General features: G+C 43.2%; 6 protein-coding genes across 6 annotated transcripts; 5 read left to right on the top strand and 1 right to left on the bottom strand.

Annotated features, from left to right (window-relative positions):
• Nucleotides 1–796: 796 nt before the first annotated feature.
• On the top strand, nt 797–1,165 carry CTRU02_207788 (uncharacterized protein; the record flags this gene model as incomplete). Its single annotated transcript, XM_070204964.1, has 1 exon — nt 797–1,165. The coding sequence occupies one exon, from the start codon at nt 797–799 to the stop codon at nt 1,163–1,165; it is 369 nt and encodes a 122-aa protein (XP_070061497.1).
• Nucleotides 1,166–7,344: 6,179 nt separating this feature from the next.
• Nucleotides 7,345–8,214, top strand: CTRU02_207787 (laccase-1 precursor; the record flags this gene model as incomplete). The annotated part of the gene is made up of 1 exon (XM_036727354.2): nt 7,345–8,214. One exon carries the CDS (start codon nt 7,345–7,347, stop codon nt 8,212–8,214), a length of 870 nt encoding a protein of 289 aa, XP_036580720.2.
• A 3,123-nt stretch (nt 8,215–11,337) lies between these two features.
• Nucleotides 11,338–12,093, top strand: CTRU02_207786 (uncharacterized protein; the record flags this gene model as incomplete). The annotated part of the gene is made up of 2 exons (XM_036727355.1): nt 11,338–11,915; nt 11,970–12,093. 2 exons carry the CDS (start codon nt 11,338–11,340, stop codon nt 12,091–12,093), a joined length of 702 nt encoding a protein of 233 aa, XP_036580721.1.
• A 1,403-nt stretch (nt 12,094–13,496) lies between these two features.
• CTRU02_207785 (major facilitator superfamily transporter) lies at nt 13,497–15,307 on the top strand (the record flags this gene model as incomplete). Its single annotated transcript, XM_036727356.1, has 7 exons — nt 13,497–13,698; nt 13,751–13,795; nt 13,851–13,909; nt 13,966–14,244; nt 14,292–14,351; nt 14,402–14,656; nt 14,720–15,307. 7 exons carry the CDS (start codon nt 13,497–13,499, stop codon nt 15,305–15,307), a joined length of 1,488 nt encoding a protein of 495 aa, XP_036580722.1.
• Nucleotides 15,308–16,226: 919 nt separating this feature from the next.
• Nucleotides 16,227–17,191, top strand: CTRU02_207784 (ankyrin repeat domain-containing protein 52; the record flags this gene model as incomplete). Its single annotated transcript, XM_036727357.2, has 2 exons — nt 16,227–16,728; nt 16,788–17,191. 2 exons carry the CDS (start codon nt 16,227–16,229, stop codon nt 17,189–17,191), a joined length of 906 nt encoding a protein of 301 aa, XP_036580723.2.
• Nucleotides 17,192–17,534: 343 nt separating this feature from the next.
• On the bottom strand, nt 17,535–18,963 carry CTRU02_207783 (taurine catabolism dioxygenase family protein; the record flags this gene model as incomplete). The annotated part of the gene is made up of 4 exons (XM_036727358.1): nt 17,535–17,727; nt 17,784–18,089; nt 18,148–18,634; nt 18,690–18,963. The coding sequence occupies 4 exons, from the start codon at nt 18,961–18,963 to the stop codon at nt 17,535–17,537; spliced, it is 1,260 nt and encodes a 419-aa protein (XP_036580724.1).
• Between the last annotated feature and the right edge of the window lie 812 nt (nt 18,964–19,775).

Genomic DNA, 19,775 nt, shown 5'->3' with positions numbered 1-19,775 from the left:
TTTTGGGTCATTTCTCATTGCTTGAAGGGCAATTTGTAACCTTCTTTCAATACTAGCTGATTCCATGATTTATTGTAGAGGAAAAGGTGCCGGTCGCGTCAAGGTGCGACGGTCGCGGTTTACTGTCTCACTCGCTTGTCTGTCTCACTCGCTTATCATGTACGTTAAAGACTTTAAATAAGGAGGATATTAAATCGCTTTAGAAAATAGTAAATAAACTACTTTTAAATCGATCTAAGATCGATCCTAAACTATTTTAAAACTAATTATATTATAGATTTATGTTACGACCCGTTGGACATGGTCGCCAACACGACCCCGCCTGGATCCCGGCGGCTAACGCAGGGCATAATTGATTGATTGATTGATTCCTACACGGTTATGAAGCCGCTCTTATGCTAGCAGCTATGCCCGGAAAGCGGGGTTTGGCAGACAGCCGAAGCATCGACGATAAACCGCGACGCCCCACTTCGCCCTGTTGTTGGATCAGGACCAGCTGTCCCCAAGCTCCCACTATGCTATCTATTCTTGTGTGTTTATGCCCTCTGTTGAAGATTGTTGTCCTCCTGCCTGCTCTCTCGCTTGGTGTTGCCTTCTAGAATCCTTCTTTCGCGTCCTCCTACTTCGGTTCTGTTGGTGCTAGGCACCATGTCTGGTTCTGTATACCTATAGTCTCCCCCCAGCCCTCAGCTTCGTCTCTTTATCTTGTCCGCATCCTCTCAGACTCGCATGTGCTATATCTCAGTTGAATCTGTAAATCTTTTTGTTGCCTCATGCTGGGTTCCTATGTGGCTCTATGTTTCCATCTTTCGACCACCACCTCCATCCACCGCCTGGAGTCGGACTCAATCCGCAAAACACAATGCTCCAACCGCTTCGATTCGTCCGATTACTAAGTATGAGAGCTCGTACACAGATTCCGCAGACATTGTCATACGTTGAAGGGGCGACAATCCTTCTTCGCGGAGGGGGCGACAGGGGACCAATCTGTCTGCAAACTGTAGTATTTTGTGGCATCGATCGTAGCATGCCTGGTGTCTGGTGCTTTCTCTATGCAGGAGGTGATACCGTTCTGTCGGGCTTGTCGTCGTTGTTGTCGCGGGACGTTGCAAACTTTGTCGGGGGTGATAGGCGACCCATAACCTATCGGTGGCTGTGGTGTTGATGTTTGTTTGGGCTTGGTCGTTGTGCTCACGTGATAGCCCGTGACTCAACCGCGGTGGTGTCGATGGTGTTGTCTATTGACGTGTCATACTTTGTGGCTTGCTCTCGAATTTTTCGTGGTCAGAGCCCGCCCGCGGCCACGAGCAGGCTCTTTGGGAGCAGAATCAATGCCGAGGATGACATTATGCCCAAAGTGACCTCTGAGAGCGCGAGCGGGCGTGGTTTGATCAATTTGATGCTGTTTTCAAAAATTTCGTTCTCGCTGTTGTTGATGTTTTTTCCTAACGCAGGGCATATGTAACCCAGCCGGACAGGTGTAACCAGGGATCCTCGGAACGGAAGAACTATGGACAAGTCACGTGGCCTCGGGGATAACGCGGGGTAAGGACAACCCGGGCTGGATATGTTGGATATGTCAGATATCCAACCGATCCCCGGATATGTTGGATATGTCAAATATCCAACCGATCCCCGGATATGTTGGATATGTCAAATATCCAACATAGCCAAGATAAGGAGGACCGTTCAGGACTTGTATATAGGATGGACTCGAGCCGGGCTCGAGGACAGACTTCCATAGCTCTTCAGCAATCAACTTTGTGATTACCCTAACCGGTACTTTCAGCTATACCTAAGTGACGACTACTCTACGACTCTTGTTGAGGCCTTGACTGATCACCAAGACCTTTGAAGATCTACGATCTATTCGACCAGGACCACGGAACGACTGTTACTACTCTCAATCCCTGGCTTACTGTTAACACAAACCCACTGTCAGTTAGCTGGCCGTAACAATTTAGTATAACTATGCTTAGTAATTCCTATTAAAACAAACAACTTTAGTATTTTTTTAAAATACTATTTATTTATATTTAACTTATACTTATATAAGTAGAAAGGCATATTCTTATTTTAATTAAAATCTTCTATATTAAAAGTATTAGAAAGTTATTTTAGAAATCTTATAAAGTATTAAAGTATTACGAATAAAAGTATTATAATATAATCTTAAATAGAAAGTAGTTTCGTAAGCATTTAGAATCGATTCTAAATAGGTTTAAAACCTTTTTAGAAATAATATACTAATATTTATAAATAGATAGGCATAAGCATAGATAAAACGTTTCTAATAATATATTACTTACTAACTATTTATAAAAAGATATAGTTTTGAAATAGTTAATATAAAGTATAAAGTAAAAAGCCTTTCTAAATAGATTAAGAATTAATTTAGAACTAATTCGGAATTACTTTAGTATATTCTAAGAACTTCCTAGATTATAGCCTACTATATCTATTAGTTATAAAGTCTTTAAGGAGAAAACTATTATATTAGCTTTCTTCTAATCGAATTCTAACTATATTTACTTCTAATTAAAACTATACTTTAAGGGGGAAGTATAAAAGAAAGCTCCCTTACTGTTAGAAGTATAAGTATATTATACTTTTATTTTACTTATTTATCCTATTTAGTCTTATCTAAGACTTAGTAGGACTTACAAAAGTAACTAGCTAAGAATGGCTGCTTGCTAGTTTAAACATATGACATTCAGATCCCTATGGAATACTCTCTTTAACCTTATCTAAAAGTCTATTTAGTTAAAGAAGATTCTAGTCTGATTTATAAGCTGCTTTATAAGCTAGTTGACGTATATACTTACGTATACTAAACCTAGCTTATAGCTTCCTATATTAGCTATTATAAGCGACGTTATACTACTATATAACTAGCCTAATTCTCTCCCTTAGCTAGCTATTAGTTCCTCAACCAACTCAGCTTCAATATAAGCCTATACATTCTTTACTATTAAAGCCCTACTTCATAAGTACAAGTTCCCTTACTCTAATACCCTGTTATAAGGATATCGTACTATCTACGAGATTCCTACCTACCGTTCCAACACTTACTAATAGCTATTATCTTTTTACTAGTAATAAGAAAAGAATTATACGATATAATAAGTAAATTAGTATTAAATCGATTCTAAATAGGTTCCTAACTAATTCTAAATCAATCTAGACGCTAATTATATCGTTCCTAAAATAATTCTTTAAATTACGTATTTAGTAAAATAAAACTTCTAAGTCTTGCTTAATCTAGAAGCTACCTTAGTTATTCTTCTAACTTCTTATAAGGTTTATTTATATCTACTACTATTACTAGTTAAAGCCTTAGCTAGTATTATATCTAGGCTATAATAAGTAGTCTAGAAGATTAATTAACCTAAAACAAGGTTAAGTAAGAATCTTTTTAAAATCGTTTCTAAACCGATTTAAAACTAATTTAGTATTAATTCTAAATATATTCCTATAATCTTATAAACTTTAGGAATTCTATAATACTTATAATAGCTAGACTATTATAAGCGTTTATTAAAGTCTAGTAAATATAGACTTCTTACGCTTAATTATCTATAAATAAAAAGCAATTAGCTTTTTAGCAAGCTATTTACGTCTAGCGATTTAGTATAAATACTAGTATACTTAAACTAGGCGTTAAATTCGGGTATAAAGTAATTCTAAATCGGTTCTAAGTAGGTTTAATACTAATTTACTTATAGTATATTTAGTACTTTAATAATAATAGCAATATATACCTATATATTATATTTTATATAAAACAAGCTAAATTATAGAAGAAAGAGGCTTTTAATACTTTCTAAGTAGATATAAACTATAAATATCTAGCTAGAAAGGAGGAAGTTAAGGTTATTTAGGGATAGTATAATTCGATATCTTCGAAAGGTACGTAATCGCTTCTAAATCGATTTAGAACGGATTCTTAATAGATTCCTAACTATTTTAATAATTCTACTTATCCGAGTTTTTACTAATTCTAAAAGTATAAAAATATATTAGTAGATATATATAATTATATTTAAACTACTTTATAAGAAATTTAGATATAAAGTTAAGTAGAAATACCTTTATAGTAAGGGTTTACTAAGTATTATAATTAATTAAGACTATAAAAACCTTATTAGTATAGGTTCTTAATAGTTTCTAAACCGATTTAGAACCGATTTATAACTAATTATCTAGGGTTTAGGAAATATCTATCTTTAGAATATAACCTAGAGCATAAACTATAAGCATAGCAGGTTAAACGCTCTATATACTTCTATTTAATTTATTTCTAACGAAGGATTAAGGCATACTATATAGAAGACCGTAGCCCTGACTCTCTATAGAATTAAATATATAGCCTACTATTCTACTATTCCTTAGAAGACTATTTTGCTTTATGTTAAGCATTTAAGAGTAAGGATTAATTCTATATCGCTTCCGAATCGCTTTAGAATTACTTAGGAACTAATTTACTTAGCTAAACCTTAAATAAAAGCATAAGCTTAATATAAAGCCTAAAAAACAATTATAGCTAGACTTAATTAAAACTACTTTAAAATCCCCTTATTAGATTAGAGTTAATTTATACTTAATATAAATACTATTAAGGTTTTATATAAAGCCTTATATACTTAAAGTAATCGGTATTTACTATTACTTATATATATCTAGAAGTAAGTTTAGAATCCCTTCTAAATTAATTCGGAATTAGTTTAGAATACGTTAAGAACTAATTTAAAAGTACTTAGATATATAGAATACGATCGCTATCTTTTAAAGCAGGATATAGTATTTATAATACTAAGAATCCGGCTTTCTTAAAAAGATATTTCTATTATTAGCTATTATAATATAGCTATAAGCCGTTTATATAAGTTAAAAATACTTTAATATTTATTAATAATTATTTCTAAATTATTTTAAAACTTAAACGCTAATACTAAAAGGAATCTTATAAGTAACTAGATAATAAACATATTAAAAGGCTTTTATTAACCCGACTCTTTACGTCTAGTCCCTTAAAGGGTATTAATTTAAGAAGTCTATCCTTAATTCTAAATCGATCCCGAAGTCTTTTAAAAGCGATTCGGAATCGATCCCCTCGTCTTTCCTATACTTTATCTTCTAAGGTTATTAAGTTAAATACTTTTTAAAAAATATTTATTTCTAACTTAAGAAACGAAATTAGATAGGGATAACTGTTAGAAGTATAAGTATATTATACTTCTATTTTACTTATTTATCCTATTTAGTCTTATCTAAGACTTAGTAGGACTTACAAAAGTAACTAGCTAAGAATGGCTGCTTGCTAGTTTAAACATATGACATTCAGATCCCTATGGAATACTCTCTTTAACCTTATCTAAAAGTCTATTTAGTTAAAGAAGATTCTAGTCTGATTTATAAGCTGCTTTATAAGCTAGCTGACGTATATACTTACGTATACTAAACCTAGCTTATAGCTTCCTATATTAGCTATTATAGGCGACGTTATACTACTATATAACTAGCCTAATTCTCTCCCTTAGCTAGCTATTAGTTCCTCAACCAACTCAGCTTCAATATAAGCCTATACATTCTTTACTATTAAAGCCCTACTTCATAAGTACAAGTTCCCTTACTCTAATACCCTGTTATAAGGATATCGTACTATCTACGAGATTCCTACCTACCGTTCCAACAATAACAAGATGACTTTAACTTATAAAAGCAAAGTCTAGAATTAGAAGAAAAGCGATTAGAATTAGAAGTAAGAAAACTTCTAATTAAAAAATAAAAGCTTAAACTATAAGAAAAAGAACTAAAGTTAGCAAAGTAGCGGAAAAGGTTAAGACTTTAATAGTATATAAGATAGGTAGAAAATCGATTCTAAATTATTTCTATATTAATTTAGAAATGCTTTTTTAAAAAAAAGCTTAAAAACTAAACGCCCTAGGTATTTATAAAGAATTAATTCTAAAGCAGTTCTAAATCGGTTTCGAAAGAAGTCTTAAACTAGTTCTAAACCGATCCTAAATTAATTTAAGCCTTATCTTCTTTATTATCTTTAAAGCAAGCCTAGACTTTATATTCTTAATTACGAAAGGTAAGAAGATATTTTAAATCGATTTATAATTAGTTCTAAACTATTTTAAAACTAATTCTAAACTTACTAGTATTATAAGTAGTAGTATAGTAGGTATACTTACTTTTAGTAAGGAAGCTAGTAGCGCGACGTATTTTAGTAAAGTTAATTTATTATAAAATCGATTTAGAATAGGTTTTAAAAAGATTCTAGATCGATTAAGAATTACTTACTATAGTTTAGTTACCTTGCTTATACGTAAGTATAGTAAGAAGAGGGGGAAGGGTTTATACTTTCTATTTCTTAGAAAGAGTTTATAGCTTACTATTATCGTAAGCGCTAATAGCAATATTATAGATATAGTTATAAAATTCTATTTATAATTAGTTTAGAACTAGTTTAGAATTAGTATAGAATTAGTTTAGAATTACTTACTAGCTATATTATTATTCTCCTTAATAAAGTTTGTATTAAACTTATAGCTTTTAACCTTAGCTAAGACCTTATTAAGCTTATACTTCTTAATATAGTTCTTAAAGTTCGACTTATTTAAAAACCGTTTTATCTAATCGATTCGAAATTAGTTCTAAACTAATCCGGAACTAATTCTAAATTACCTTAGTATACGTAATACTACTAAATCTACTACCTTAGTAGTAGTAAAGTTTGCTAGGGGTAAGCTTAACTTCGCTAGCCTAAATCGATTTAGAACTATTTCTAAATCATTATAGAATCGCTTCTAAATTACTTACCTTATTAAACTTAAAAGGAGGAAGATCTTCTATACGGTAGTTCTTACTACTTTAAAGAAAACCTTCTTTATAAGTCTTATAATCATCCTAATTCTAAATCAGTTCTAAATCAATCCTAAACCGATTTTATTATACTTATAGAATCCTTATATAAAGGCATAATATCGGATTTCTAAACTAATTCGGAAGTAATTAGGAATCGGTATGCTAGGGGGGGGGGGCGTATATAATTTAAAAAGGTTACGGAGGGAAAAGGAAGAAAATCAGAATAGAATAGGGATTTAAATATTAATATAGGGTATATACCCTAATCAGTAGTAGGACGTAATTAGTAACTAGTCTATATACCTAACCGATTAAAAATTCCATAGTCAGGTAGACCTACTTCACCTTAATATAGCTAATCATAAAATTGGTCAGATAGACCTATAATTCATTTAAATAAGTGGGTAATTGGTCAGGTTATCCCCCCCCCCCAATGGTCGCCTTGACCACACCCTCATCGATAACCACACCATGCAAGTCATCGCCGCTGACTTGGTCCCCATTGAGCCGTACAACACCACTGTCCTCGACATGAGCATGGGCCAGCGCTACGACATCATCGTCACCGCTGATCAGGCCAGCACGGCCGACAACTTCTGGATGCGTGCCATCCCCCAATCTGCTTGCTCGGACAACGATAGCACTGACAACATCAAGGGCATCGTGTCTTACGGCACAGTCGACACGCCCACCACTACCAGCTATGACTACACCGACAGCTGCGATGACGAGACTGACAACCTCGTGCCCTACCTCTCCAAGACCGTCTCCGACGCTAACTGGGACGATCTTGAGAGCGCTACTGTTGGCAAGAACTCCGCCGGCCTCTTCAAGTGGTACCTCAACAGCACCAGCATGCTCGTCGACTGGGCCAGCCCGACCCTGCAGCAAATCGTCAACGGCACCACCAGCTGGGAAACCGACGACGCCGTCATCAAACTCAGCGAGGCCGGCCAGTGGGTCTACTTCGTCGTGGAGACCACTCTTGCCGTCCCCCACCCCATTCACTTGCACGGCCACGACTTCTTCATCCTGGCTCAGGGTTCCGGTACCTACTCCAGCTCCGTCACCCTCAACACCAGCAACCCTCCCAGAAGAGACACGGCCCTGCTGCCCGCTTCCGGATACCTCGTCATGGCCTGGGAGACCGACAACCCGGGTGCCTGGCTCATGCACTGCCACATTGGCTGGCACACATCCGAGGGCTTCTCCATGCAGTTCGTCGAGCGTTACAGCGAGATTTCCGCCCTCACCAACTCCACTGCGCTGAACAATGTCTGCTCTGACTGGAGCACTTTCCAGGAGGAGTACTCCATTGAGCAGGAGGACTCGGGTGTCTAAATCTCATGTATCCGATATCATCACGAACGCGTTGGGTTGAGCGTGGGTTTCCTTGAGTCTGCGATAAAGAATGGGTACAGGCGAATTGGGTTTCATTTGTGTATTCCATAGATCAAGTTTCATACACGAAGAGCAATAATTACTTTTCCATAAGCTAATGTTCCAATGGAATGCCAACAAATAGTGCGTATTCAAAAAAGGTATCATAGTCCATATCTAAGCCTAGAAGATCAATGCCAAATGATCTTTCAATGGTGGCTCTAAGATTTCTCACGATCGTACAACCGTTTAAAAGCCAAGTTCAGGTATAACTGTCTCAGCCCCAGTTCTGCCCACTCTGCAGCATATGAAATACTCGCTTTGCCTCAAGTACGGAGTAACGCCACACACTTTTGAAGTTCGGCTAGCTTTATGATACTATCCACATTCCTGAAATGCCTGCTTCCGTTGATAGCTGTCCGGCAAGCTGAGTTGCCGAATATTCTGCAGAGAATATTCACTGCAACCCACACACACAAAGTTTCTCCATCTAGAAACGGCAGCCTCTGGAAAGTAACCAGTTGTAGAATCACCTCTGTTACGTTCTTGTGATCACCTATACTTTTCCCCTTTGCAGGAGCCCCTCTTGCAAGAGCACTGGAGTGTATCGAAGTGTTCTTTTATCCATTTTCTTAACATGAATGATACTTCGGAGCTAACAGTACTTGCTATCATAGTCATTTAATGTGTTTTCATGATATGCATATGAATCCATGACTGAACCATGCACGGATACTCGCCAAGACGCTAAGAATGCCGTACACCGCAAGAATGAGACCAACTGCACAAGTTTTCTTCATCGAGTTAAAAAAAGAGCGAAAGAATTTAACAACATAGTAATACATTCACCAACGCTATGCATAGTAGAGTTGCGTGCTGTCTAATTGAGTTTTGTCCTCAAAGACAGCTCACGCGATTCATGCCATCAGAACCTCAAGGCCCCACAGCATCTGTGGTGGAAACTGAGGATGATCCTCATTTTCTTTTACAACCGTGGACTTTCGCTCGCCCGCAATAACGGCCCAAAATCCTACACCCAAATAAAGGTCTATTTTTACTCTGATTACGACGCTGAAAGGATATCTTTATCGTCATGCTTTACCGACCAACTTCACTCCCGTCACCCATATGTGCCGTTCACCAGGTCCACTTGAAGAGCCATTCAGCCCCCAATGGACAGCTTCGTCACCTTCACTGTTTGACCAATAACCGTTGATCAAGAATCAACGAAAACGGCATCGTCAAACACGGCAACTCAGCCTCACGAGGGCTGCCCCGCACTTGAATATTGAACAAAGTTGTTTTTGTGATATAGACAGGGCTGCTCGTTCGAAAGCTCCCCGGCTTAGCTTTCATGCCTTAAAACCAAAAGAGTTAGAAGCATAATTTTCGGGGTTTTTGGCACCTGTGACAGGAAAAACTGAAAGCATTCCTATGCCTCAAACCGGCTTCTTCCCCGTGAATAAAATCCCCCAAAAGGCTTGAATAGGGCAGAAGACCGCGAATGCCTGGCAACATGAGCCCACATCACTTGAAGGATATCCATGTCGAGTAAACTATTCAGGAGGAAGAATGTCAAAAAACGCACCCCTGAAAATCACCCCTGAACACCCGAATTGGTTGTTTGATGGAATGGTTCTGGAATGTGGGGGAACTGGCGTCGGGAGCCGCAAAGCTTGGAGCGACGCGTGTCAGGGGTATCCCCGCCTCCCGCAGCACCCCGGGAAAATGCCATGGCTGTACCAGCGCCCCGTCGCAAGCAGGCCTGCAAGGTCGGTTTTAAGTGTTACGACCCGTTAAGTATGCCTAACAGAGAAACTAGCCCCACTCGAGGACAGCGGCTAGAGACAAGATATATGCAGGCGACGGAAGGGACAAGGGTCGCCCCGCCGGAAAAGGAAGAACTATGTTCAAGTCACGTGATGATAAGAAAGGAATAAGAGATACGACTCTTGGCATGTCGGCTGCCGACAATCGAGATATCGGCAAGCGACGACGCGGACGTCGGCCTTGGGAAACGGGACTTGTATATAGACCAGGACTTGAGCACCTGCTCAAGCCCTCTAGATAGTTCTTCAGCAATCAACTTGTAATTCATCCTCGATGACTTTCAGCTTAGCTCACAGTTTGTGATATTACTATACCTCGTTACCTAGTGTAAGACTGATCACCTTACCCTAACCCTCGATCTACCAGTACGACATACCTGTATACGACGCAAGACCTATTGTTAGTATCGTAGCCTCAACTTCTGTTAGCAGAAACCCTACTGTCACTAGCTGGCCGTAACATTAAGATTGAACTTCATGCTTGGCTTCTGAGCCTCCCTTTTTGCGGCGCAATGGCTGTAGTGCCAGATGTTTGGCTGTCGGTTAGGCAAGCCTTCGCCTGTTACGTATCGACGACCCGTCTAAGTATCATTTCAAGCCAGCGAGCATTATAGGGGCTGGCGTCGGGCTTGCCCCAGCCCTCAGCCTCAGTTTCATGAGGTCTGACGGTAGAGGGGATTCCCGGAATACTCCAGCCACAGGGGAAAAGATCAAGGAGAATTTGCTTCATCGCATGAAGATGCCAGTTGAACCCTTGACGTTTCTAGAATTTTCCCCACATCGCGGAAAATATCGAGGCTCGTTGGGCTGTAGACCCCAAGTAAACTGCCGAAACATCAAACGTCAGGTTGAAGTCATAGTAATGGCCCCCGTTGAGATAGCGAATAGCGACCCATTGACGCCTTGACGAAGGCCTACCGTTGACTGTGTAGCATCCTAGATGACGATCATGTCCTGCCCACGTTTGCCGAAGGTAGGCAGTGTTGCGACGCATCAGCTGCGTCGTCAGACTCTCCGTTGAATGCACCATCTGTGTGAATGTTTGTAGATATCGATTGGGAATAGTTGGAAAGGGTGATGAAAAAGGGGATCATCTCGAACATAAAAGACAGCCTTCACCCCCTCGGAATCAAACTCTCTTGTTCTTCACCACCATCAATCAGTTCACTCTTCAATCACTTCCAATCATCTTTCACTTTTTGCCCAACTAGCTGTTTCAGCATCTTTCGCTTTCGCTCAACCAACAACAGTCAAAATGCAGTTCACCATCGCCACCGTCATCGCTTTCATCGCCGCCGCCCAGGCTGGCCCTCTCTCCCTTCGCGCTGACGTTTGCAACACTGCTCCTGCCGGGCCTACCAACGCCAACGTTACCCCGCGCTCCCAGCCCGCTGCCGCCACTGCTGATGCCTGCAAGAAGCTTTGCGAGGCCGACTCTGGTTGCAAGAGCTTTGTCTTTGGCCTTCCTACAACCGGGACCACTCCTCAGTGCTTCCTGTACGCCGTCGCGGCTGCTCAGGTCCCCCCTCAGAGCAATGCCAACCTGGTAGTCTTTGACAAAGCTTGTACCGGTGTCCCTACCACTGCCCCTGCTAAGAACAATAACAACAATGGCAACAACGGAAACAACGGCAACAACAACGGACAGAACAACCAGAACGGTCAAGCTGGCCAGAACAACAACAACCAGCAGCCCAAGAAGCGCGCCAACGTCTGCGGCGCCGCTCCTGCTGGCCCAGCCAGTAGCAACCCTACTCCTCTCTTGAGCCGTCAGGATGTTCAGTCTCAAGATGACTGCTTGGCTCTGTGCCGCCAGACTACTGGCTGCAAGGCGTAAGTTTATAATTGTATCTCTGATATCACCAAAGAAACTAACAGAGTTCGTAGTATCGAGTTTGGCAAGCCTTCCGCCAACGAGCCGGTCCAGTGCCGTCTGTTCAACGTTGCCGCTTCCAGCCTCCCCCCTCGCGCCAATGGCCAGACTTTTGTCGCCTTCGACATTGCTTGCTAAGCTTATCACCCACTTGAAAAGGTTCTGCCTGTTACCGGCGGATCATTGACCTGGCCGCGACTCAGCGAGCACTTGCATAACTTGGTCCCGCTTGTGCAATGTCATTATTGGGTTGCTTGTTTGAGATCTGGGAGATATTAGGACAAATGGTTGCGGTGATGATGATGAAGGTTCTGTTTGCTCTTGGTACACACTCTTTTAGACGGTTTTATTATGTGATAAAGGTCGCTCATTGGTTAAACGTAAGGAAAAAGGACAAAAAAGGTAGCTGTATATTAGACAATTGAAATTTGGTGTTGGAAAACTTTGCTCGTTATGTTGCCATCTTGACTAGAACTGATATCTCAGTCTGAATGTACCAGCTTCTCACCACTCACCATACTCAGCTCTGCATAGTTTCATGCCTTCGGGTTGGTTTAATGTCAATACGTGGATATTCTCAGGTTCGCATGACAAAACGTAACACCCCCCTTGTATCGTTGCCTGTGCTGATAATGTCGAATAATATCAAACAATAGAATCATGGCACAAGATTATCCAACGTCGGGTTTAGTTAACGTCCGTAACACCTGAGGTCGCCCTACTAGAACTTCGGCATTTGTGGGGACCAAGGGACACCGTGACTGAAGTGGGGCCGAACACCCGACCGACCGAGGCCGATACCTCGGAGGGTACCTCACACACAAGCGGAGAATTGCCCGGCAGTGCCAGAGACTAAGACGAGTGCGCGGAGAAACAAGATTTTTAGCCGAGTAAAAATGACCGTGAGGGTTCATCTTTAAAGTTGCCAAGCGAGCCAATTTCTCACCCAAAATCAACAATTGGGGGTCCATTTGGAGAAAGTTGGGGAGAAGCGAGGGCCCAGTTGGCGATGTCGCCATCGTCTTGAACATGTCGTGATCCCACCCATGGGGAGCGGCGAACCAATCACGTCCAACAGAAATTGTGTTTCATCATCCACTGTCGCTGGAGCAATCTACCCGGCACTGACAATCTGCAACGGTAGCTAAGATGGAAAGGGAATAAGGCCCCGGAGAATGTCATCATGGACCGATGATGCCATGGACACCTGGGAAAACGGCAGTGTGTGAAGCGAATACAGTTAACACAGTGACACATAGGGGAGGAGGGGAAATGAAGGGAAGAATGCCGAAGTGGCCCCCGTTCGCCAATCTAATATCTTTATTTGCCCGCAGAGATTGAACCCGACCGTCTGGTCTGCTTGTTTGGAACCGCATTGAAAAGCCGTGCGCGTGGCCAGAGAGTTTTCAACCCAACACATTAACCGCGTGAAACTCGGATTCGTTTGAAGTCACAATTCGATTTCGAGATTTCCAGACCAGCAAAACTTGAACGACAGCAGAGAAACCAATTGACATTGAAGCTCGAGGGGATTAGGCACGATGAGCGCACCTAAGCCTGACCTTGCGCCCGAGAAGGCTTTTGAGGCGCCCGCCAACGATTCAAGCGGAGCGGATAGTCCTTCCGAGGTCGAGATTGGGGACGATGCCGTGAACGAGAAATCATTACTGAGGAAGCTCGACGCAAAGCTTCTCCCGGCTGTCGGCATCTTGTATCTCCTGTCGTTCCTTGACAGATCCAATGGTGAGCCTTGAAAGGTCATTTTTGGAGAGGTTCCTCGTTAACAGGAGCGCAGTCGGTAACGCAAGAATTGAGGGTCTCACGGATGACCTGGGCATGAGTAAGTCTTAAATCTGTTCGAGATATTGATCTTCTTTTTACTGATACCTTCACAGCTGGCAACGAATATCTTACCGGCTTGACACTTTACTTTATCGGTTATGTCCTATTTGAAGTGAGGCACAATGCTGTTGGAGATAAGAACATTTCGTTGTCTAACCTGGTGCTTAGATTCCATGCAATATCATCCTCAAAAGAACAACCCCTCGGTTTTGGCTCCCAACACTCACCATTGCCTGGGGAATCGTGGCAACTCTGATGGGTATCTGCACGAACATGGCCGGTTTCTTCGTTGCGCGGTTCTTTCTGGGTGTCACAGAAAGCGGTCTCTTTCCTGGTGTAGTTTTCTACTTCTCGATGTGGTACAAGCGTCGTGAACGCCAATACCGTATTTCCCTATTCTTCAGTGCGGCCTCTCTTGCTGGAGCCTTCGGTGGTATCCTCGCTTGGGTAAGTGACTGAGTGTTTGCCAGCATATAAGTTACTAACATAAATAGGGCATTGGACATATGAAAGGCATTGTATGGGAAAACGGTTGGCGATGGATCTTCATTCTGGTTTGTACGCCTAATCCAAACCATAGGAACCCGATACTGACGATAAGCAGGAAGGTATTGCTACCGTTGTTATCGCAGTCGCTGCCTACTGGTTCATCCAGAACTATCCCGACACCGCTCTCTTCCTTTCCGACAAGGAGCGACGCTTCATACGATCCAGACTTGCGTCAGACAGCGACGCAACTCATAATGAGCGCTTCACATGGGGCAATGTCTTGGATGCAATCAAGGACCCTAAATGTTGGCTTTATGGACTCGGATTCCACACCATGAGCTTGCCACTATACACCTTTTCTCTCTTCTTGGTAAGTTGCCACTCTGCTAGTCAATCAACTTGGAGCGCGCAAGCAAGCTAACAACATCCTCAGCCCACCATCATCAAGAACCTCGGATATACAGCTGCCAAAGCCCAGCTCCTTACCATTCCGCCTTACGCTCTTGCCTTTGCCACAACACTAACTGTCGCAATCTACTCTGAACGGACCGGCCGCCGAGCGTTCTTCATCATGGGATCTTCAGCATTTGCTGCTATTGGCTACATCATCCTTCTCGCCAACAGTGACCCTGCCGGCAAGCCCGGCGTCTCCTACCTCGGAACTTTCTTCGCAGCGGGAGGTATTTATCCCGCAACCGCTCTCGTCCTGTCGTGGCCTGCTATCAACGTGTCCGGTCAGACGAAGCGTGCTGTCGGCAACGCAATGCAAATCACCATTGGAAACCTCGGTGCAGTGTTGGGAACTCAGCTATATCGTTCGAATGACGGCCCAAGATATATCGTGGGACACTCTTTCGCTCTTGGATACCTTGTCGCAAATATCGTGGTATGTACTATCTTGTACTTTGTTCTCAAGGGAGAAAACAAGAAGCGCGAGGCAATCGCTGAGGAGGTCAATGCCATTGGTGACTTGAACGACTGGCCTGGCGACAAGGACCCCAGATGGCGGTTCCAATACTGATTGGGACAAAGAGGTATTGGTTGGGTAGGTCTAATTAATAGCCATGTTCAGTTACGGGTTTGAAACACTGTATTTACCTAATATCATTAGACCGCCCCTCAGATTAGATGCTGGAGTGGTTATAAGAGAACAACAATAGAATGGAAGCTCCAAGTTTATAAATAGTTATCTGTCCTTCCCGCAAGTAATAATGATTGAGAAGTCGTAGCCTCACGACTACGCCAAGGGGCTGCGACTACCCACTAATTCCCTCAGAATGCTACCAGTATATGGAGGTTACTCACTTTCCCTCACTCATTCATTCGTTGAATTGTCGGTGGCGCCCAGTAGCATTTCCATGTCTTCAAAATCGAGCCTAACGGGGTTTGTGGGACGGTTAATTGTTAGCGCTGGCGCTTGTACTTAAACAAGCATCTCAGCTCAGCTGAAGAACGCAGGGCACACTTCAGGCACCAGTTCTCCAATTGATGTGGTTACTTTGGGGCGAACATTTCAATGCGGAGGGTTTTTCACAAATGGGTACTATCGTCCATACCAATTTTGAGAACTTTACTTTGCAGTCTGACTGTGATATTATTTCAATATTTATGCAAAAGACTGCATCGAAATGTCACCAAGCACAGAGGGCCCAGTACATCCAGTATCACAGGTCACACACGAAAAACAAAAGGCTGAAGAGGGCACTGAGTTCGATGATGCTGGTAAGACCGACTGCGACAGCAATAACGATGACGATGACGAGAAAACTTTAGCCTATTCAAGTGACGACCCGCCCGTAACCAACAAACAGGCCAGTCCATCATCGTATGGGCAAGGAAGTCCTTGTGACAGCAAGAATATTGAACACTTGAGAGCTAGGATAGTGGCAGTGACCGAGGAAAGAAAGAAAAAACCCATGATAAGCGCGTTCTCGAAGGCAATGAAAGTAGCCGCTTGGGCCATTACCCCGAACTCCGCATCTAAAGAGGAGCGTTCACGTCTCTGTTTTGCATGTAGCGCCCTCAACATCGATCTAGCTGTACAGCTCATCGATAGCGGTGTCATGATAAATGCCGATGCCAGCTTCGGTCATGGTCCTCTCATGGCTCTTATCCGCACGACGCCACCTCGAATTGCCGCTCAGGAAGCCATGATTGATTTTCTCGTCGCTGAAGGAGCAGATGTCAACTACATGGGCAAAGATGGTGTGACACCTCTCTGTGCGGCTGTAGAGACTGGACACACAGAACTCGTCGTTCGCCTTTTGGCCCACGGAGCGGATATCAATGATTGTCGAACTGCAATGCCTTTATGGAAGTGGCATTCCGGTAATGATTTGTCTGCCCTACATGTCGCAGTGGGCAAAGGCAAGTCTGAATGTTTGCAGATCCTTATTGAGCGAGGAGCGAACTACAAGCAATCTTTTCGTTTGTCCAACATTTGTAAGTCAAACTGTTTGAGCCAGTCGAGCGCCCCTTGACTCACCATGCTCTCCGGGTAGTTGATGTAACGCCATTGCATGTTGCCGTCAACGACCTCGCCTGCGTAACCCTACTAGCGGGATTAGGCGCCGATCCAATGTCGAAAGATAGTAAGGGACGCACCCCATTTCACTGGGCCGTCGAGGCGGTCAACGTTGATGTTGTTGTATGGTTTCTCAAAGGTGGATTTCCTGTCGACCACCCTGGGGAAGAAGGTGTATCAGCACTAGGCATGGTTTGTGCGGCACTTGAGCAAGGCGTCAAGTCGGGAAAGTTCCCATCTCTTACAAAAGAACTTCTTCAAGCTGGGGCAAACTTGGATATTGTATATCCTCAGGATCTATCGATCAGGCAGAGATGGTTATTGATGGACGACTGGCGAGTTACATATGAGCCTATCTTTAAAAGACATGCTTGCAACTAGAGACAGGCGAGTTGCAGCACGGTCAGAATACACAGATCTAAGTGCTTGCAGCAAAGCAAGACGTAGTTTGCAAGGTTTGATCGTTGTAGCTACCATATCCTACCTCATTCTGTACTTTGGCTTCCGTTCTCTGGACTTTTGGAGCATTTTCTTCGCTGAAAACTAAAATTGCGGCTCGAACTTGACGTGAAAGCTGTCTGTTTATTGATATGCCGTCACTCTCGTACAACTTCTGCTAAATACGTGTGCAACTACTAAAATTCCACATATTGACAACGCTGTTCAACACAGTTCGTTCTTCATGAAAGCACCAAGCCCAACTAACACTCCCACTTCATTCATGCTAAGCCTTCCCCTCCGCATTTTCTTCTGGCTTAAATTCGCCTCGGCTGGCGCTCCGAATCTGCGGTTCAAGGGGGAACACAGACTTCTCTGGAGTCACACCGGAGTATACGCGATCCCATCTCTCCTTCAGAGCCTCAGGCGTCTTCCAAGCATTCTCAGGGTCGCGAAGCCAAAGTCGAACGAGATGGCGTCTGGTTTCTCAGTCAGTGACAATTTCTACGTGGCTTCCTTACGTCGTGGTACTTACTGTTTCTCGTCAGAATCGACAAACCCACCTCGTGCATGAAAAATGCTCAAATTGTTGGCGTATTGAATGTCTCCCTGATGGAAGTCGAGAGATGCAGCATACTTCTCAGCCGCAAAGTGAAGCGCATCAAGAGCCTCGGCTTGTGCCTCGGTAATTGGTGGAATGTCGGATGATCGTGGCAAGCCCCAGTAGCCGGTGAAGCTCCTGCGGGCATATTGGATTACGAGACGTTCAGGCTTGCCGTCTTCTGATGGCTGAAAGTGTAGGAGGGGTCGTGTGCTGTACGTTCTACCATCCTTGCCGAATCTACTAGCACGTTAGTCTTGCCTTAGTCTTGCCTCATCACTGCGCGCGGCATATTTACTCGTCAGCATTCCATGGCTCCGCCAAGGTGCGGATCAAGTCAGGCCTAGTTCTGGCCAGCTCATTGTACACGAACCAGCTGCTCGAAAGGTAACTCTGGCCACCTTCCGCTGCTTCACCAAGAGCGAACAGAGCAATCACATCACCTGCGTCGGTGTGGAAAACCTGCTTCTCAGTAGTGTACGCCGGAGCACCGATTCTATGGGCGTCGACAACTTTAGTAAGATCCTTGATATGAGCAAGGACGACATCCGCAGGCTCGCCGTTGAATTGGTTGTCTTGTCGTCCACGAACAGGTGCCACATGAGATGAGATACCGGCATAAATAATAACGTTCTCTTCACGGCTGTACTTGGTGACGGGAACGCCACGAACGACTTTAAAGCCGTGGCCGTTGTGGATCTCATTTGAGATTTCACGGAGGTTGTTGTGGAGATTAGGCAGAGGGAAAGTCTCTTGATTGATTTCACCAAGAGGTTTGTCAAGCGCTTTATGGAAATAAGCTTGATGATTTCTGGCGAGGAATGCTGCATGCTCACTCACATTTAAAGTGTTGCAGTGCCTCATCTACCTCCTTCTTGTCCGCATCTGTTAGGACGTAGTTCCAGTCATAGGTTTCGGCCAGGGTGTTGCCATCCCAAACCAGCTCAGATTCTAGCTTTTGAGGAAATCCTTCGGGCAATTTGTTGTCCAACTTCTCCTGTTCTTGGCGACGCTTGGTTCTTGCTAGGTAGTTATCAAGGTTGGGCGTGTAGCCAATGTCTGGCTGGCCCGGGGGTCCGGGGCGGAATGGTGTTTGAACTGCAGCGGCGGCCATGTTGACTTTTTCAAATTGATGTCTCGTTGTTTGATCTGAAGACAACTTCTCAGACGGGGTGGGGGGTTGCGCGTTTATATCGTCGCTTTTACGAGTATCACGGGTATCAAGGCACTGCGCCCTATCATTACTAAAACACTTGTTAGTGGAGACATCGAATCATCAGCTAAGTCGGGAATGTGCATCCGAGGTCTACTGGTGAGGTGATTTCACCAACAACACCACAATAGACCAATCACCGCAGTGGAATTGTGTATCCCATTTGTCAGAGAGCATACCTTCAGCACAAACCTGACGACCAATATCGTGTATCTTACTGGTTATCTTGGCCTTTCATTAGTTTGCCATCCCAAGCTGAGAAGGCGTCATTCTGCGCGTGTTGCGATATTGCGGGGAACCCTGAAACGCGAATTGGCGGCGTCATTCTTTGGGAGATGTCGCAATCACAAGCCAATCTCGTGTTAAACTGCTAGAGGCAGCATCGGCGAAATCAACCTGAACACCGATTCGGCACACAAAGTAACTTCCGGATTAATAAGACTTATATCTTGAATGCACTAGGTCAATCCCGGCTCCGGCATCGTTTCGTTTAATGCCACGACGGCGTTGTCCGCCGGCGAACCGGCACCGAGTGGGGCTCTTGCGGTCCGGGTGGATTAGACGGCATACCGCCGTTGCCAAGAATCATGCCCGTGTTGATTCTCAAGTGCTACGCTCGATATTGCATTTACGAATTTGAAAATTTGGTCAAGTTCAGCAAATTCACCATTCTGCTTTACGGCACCCGCAACATCAAATGGATTGGTACATTA

The sequence above is a fragment of the Colletotrichum truncatum genome, assembly GCF_014235925.2.
Source record: "Colletotrichum truncatum strain CMES1059 chromosome Unknown Contig_0004, whole genome shotgun sequence".
Taxonomy (NCBI): domain Eukaryota; kingdom Fungi; phylum Ascomycota; class Sordariomycetes; order Glomerellales; family Glomerellaceae; genus Colletotrichum; species Colletotrichum truncatum.
The sequence above is the reverse complement of the archived record's forward strand: the minus strand, read 5'-3'. Positions and strand labels throughout refer to the sequence as shown.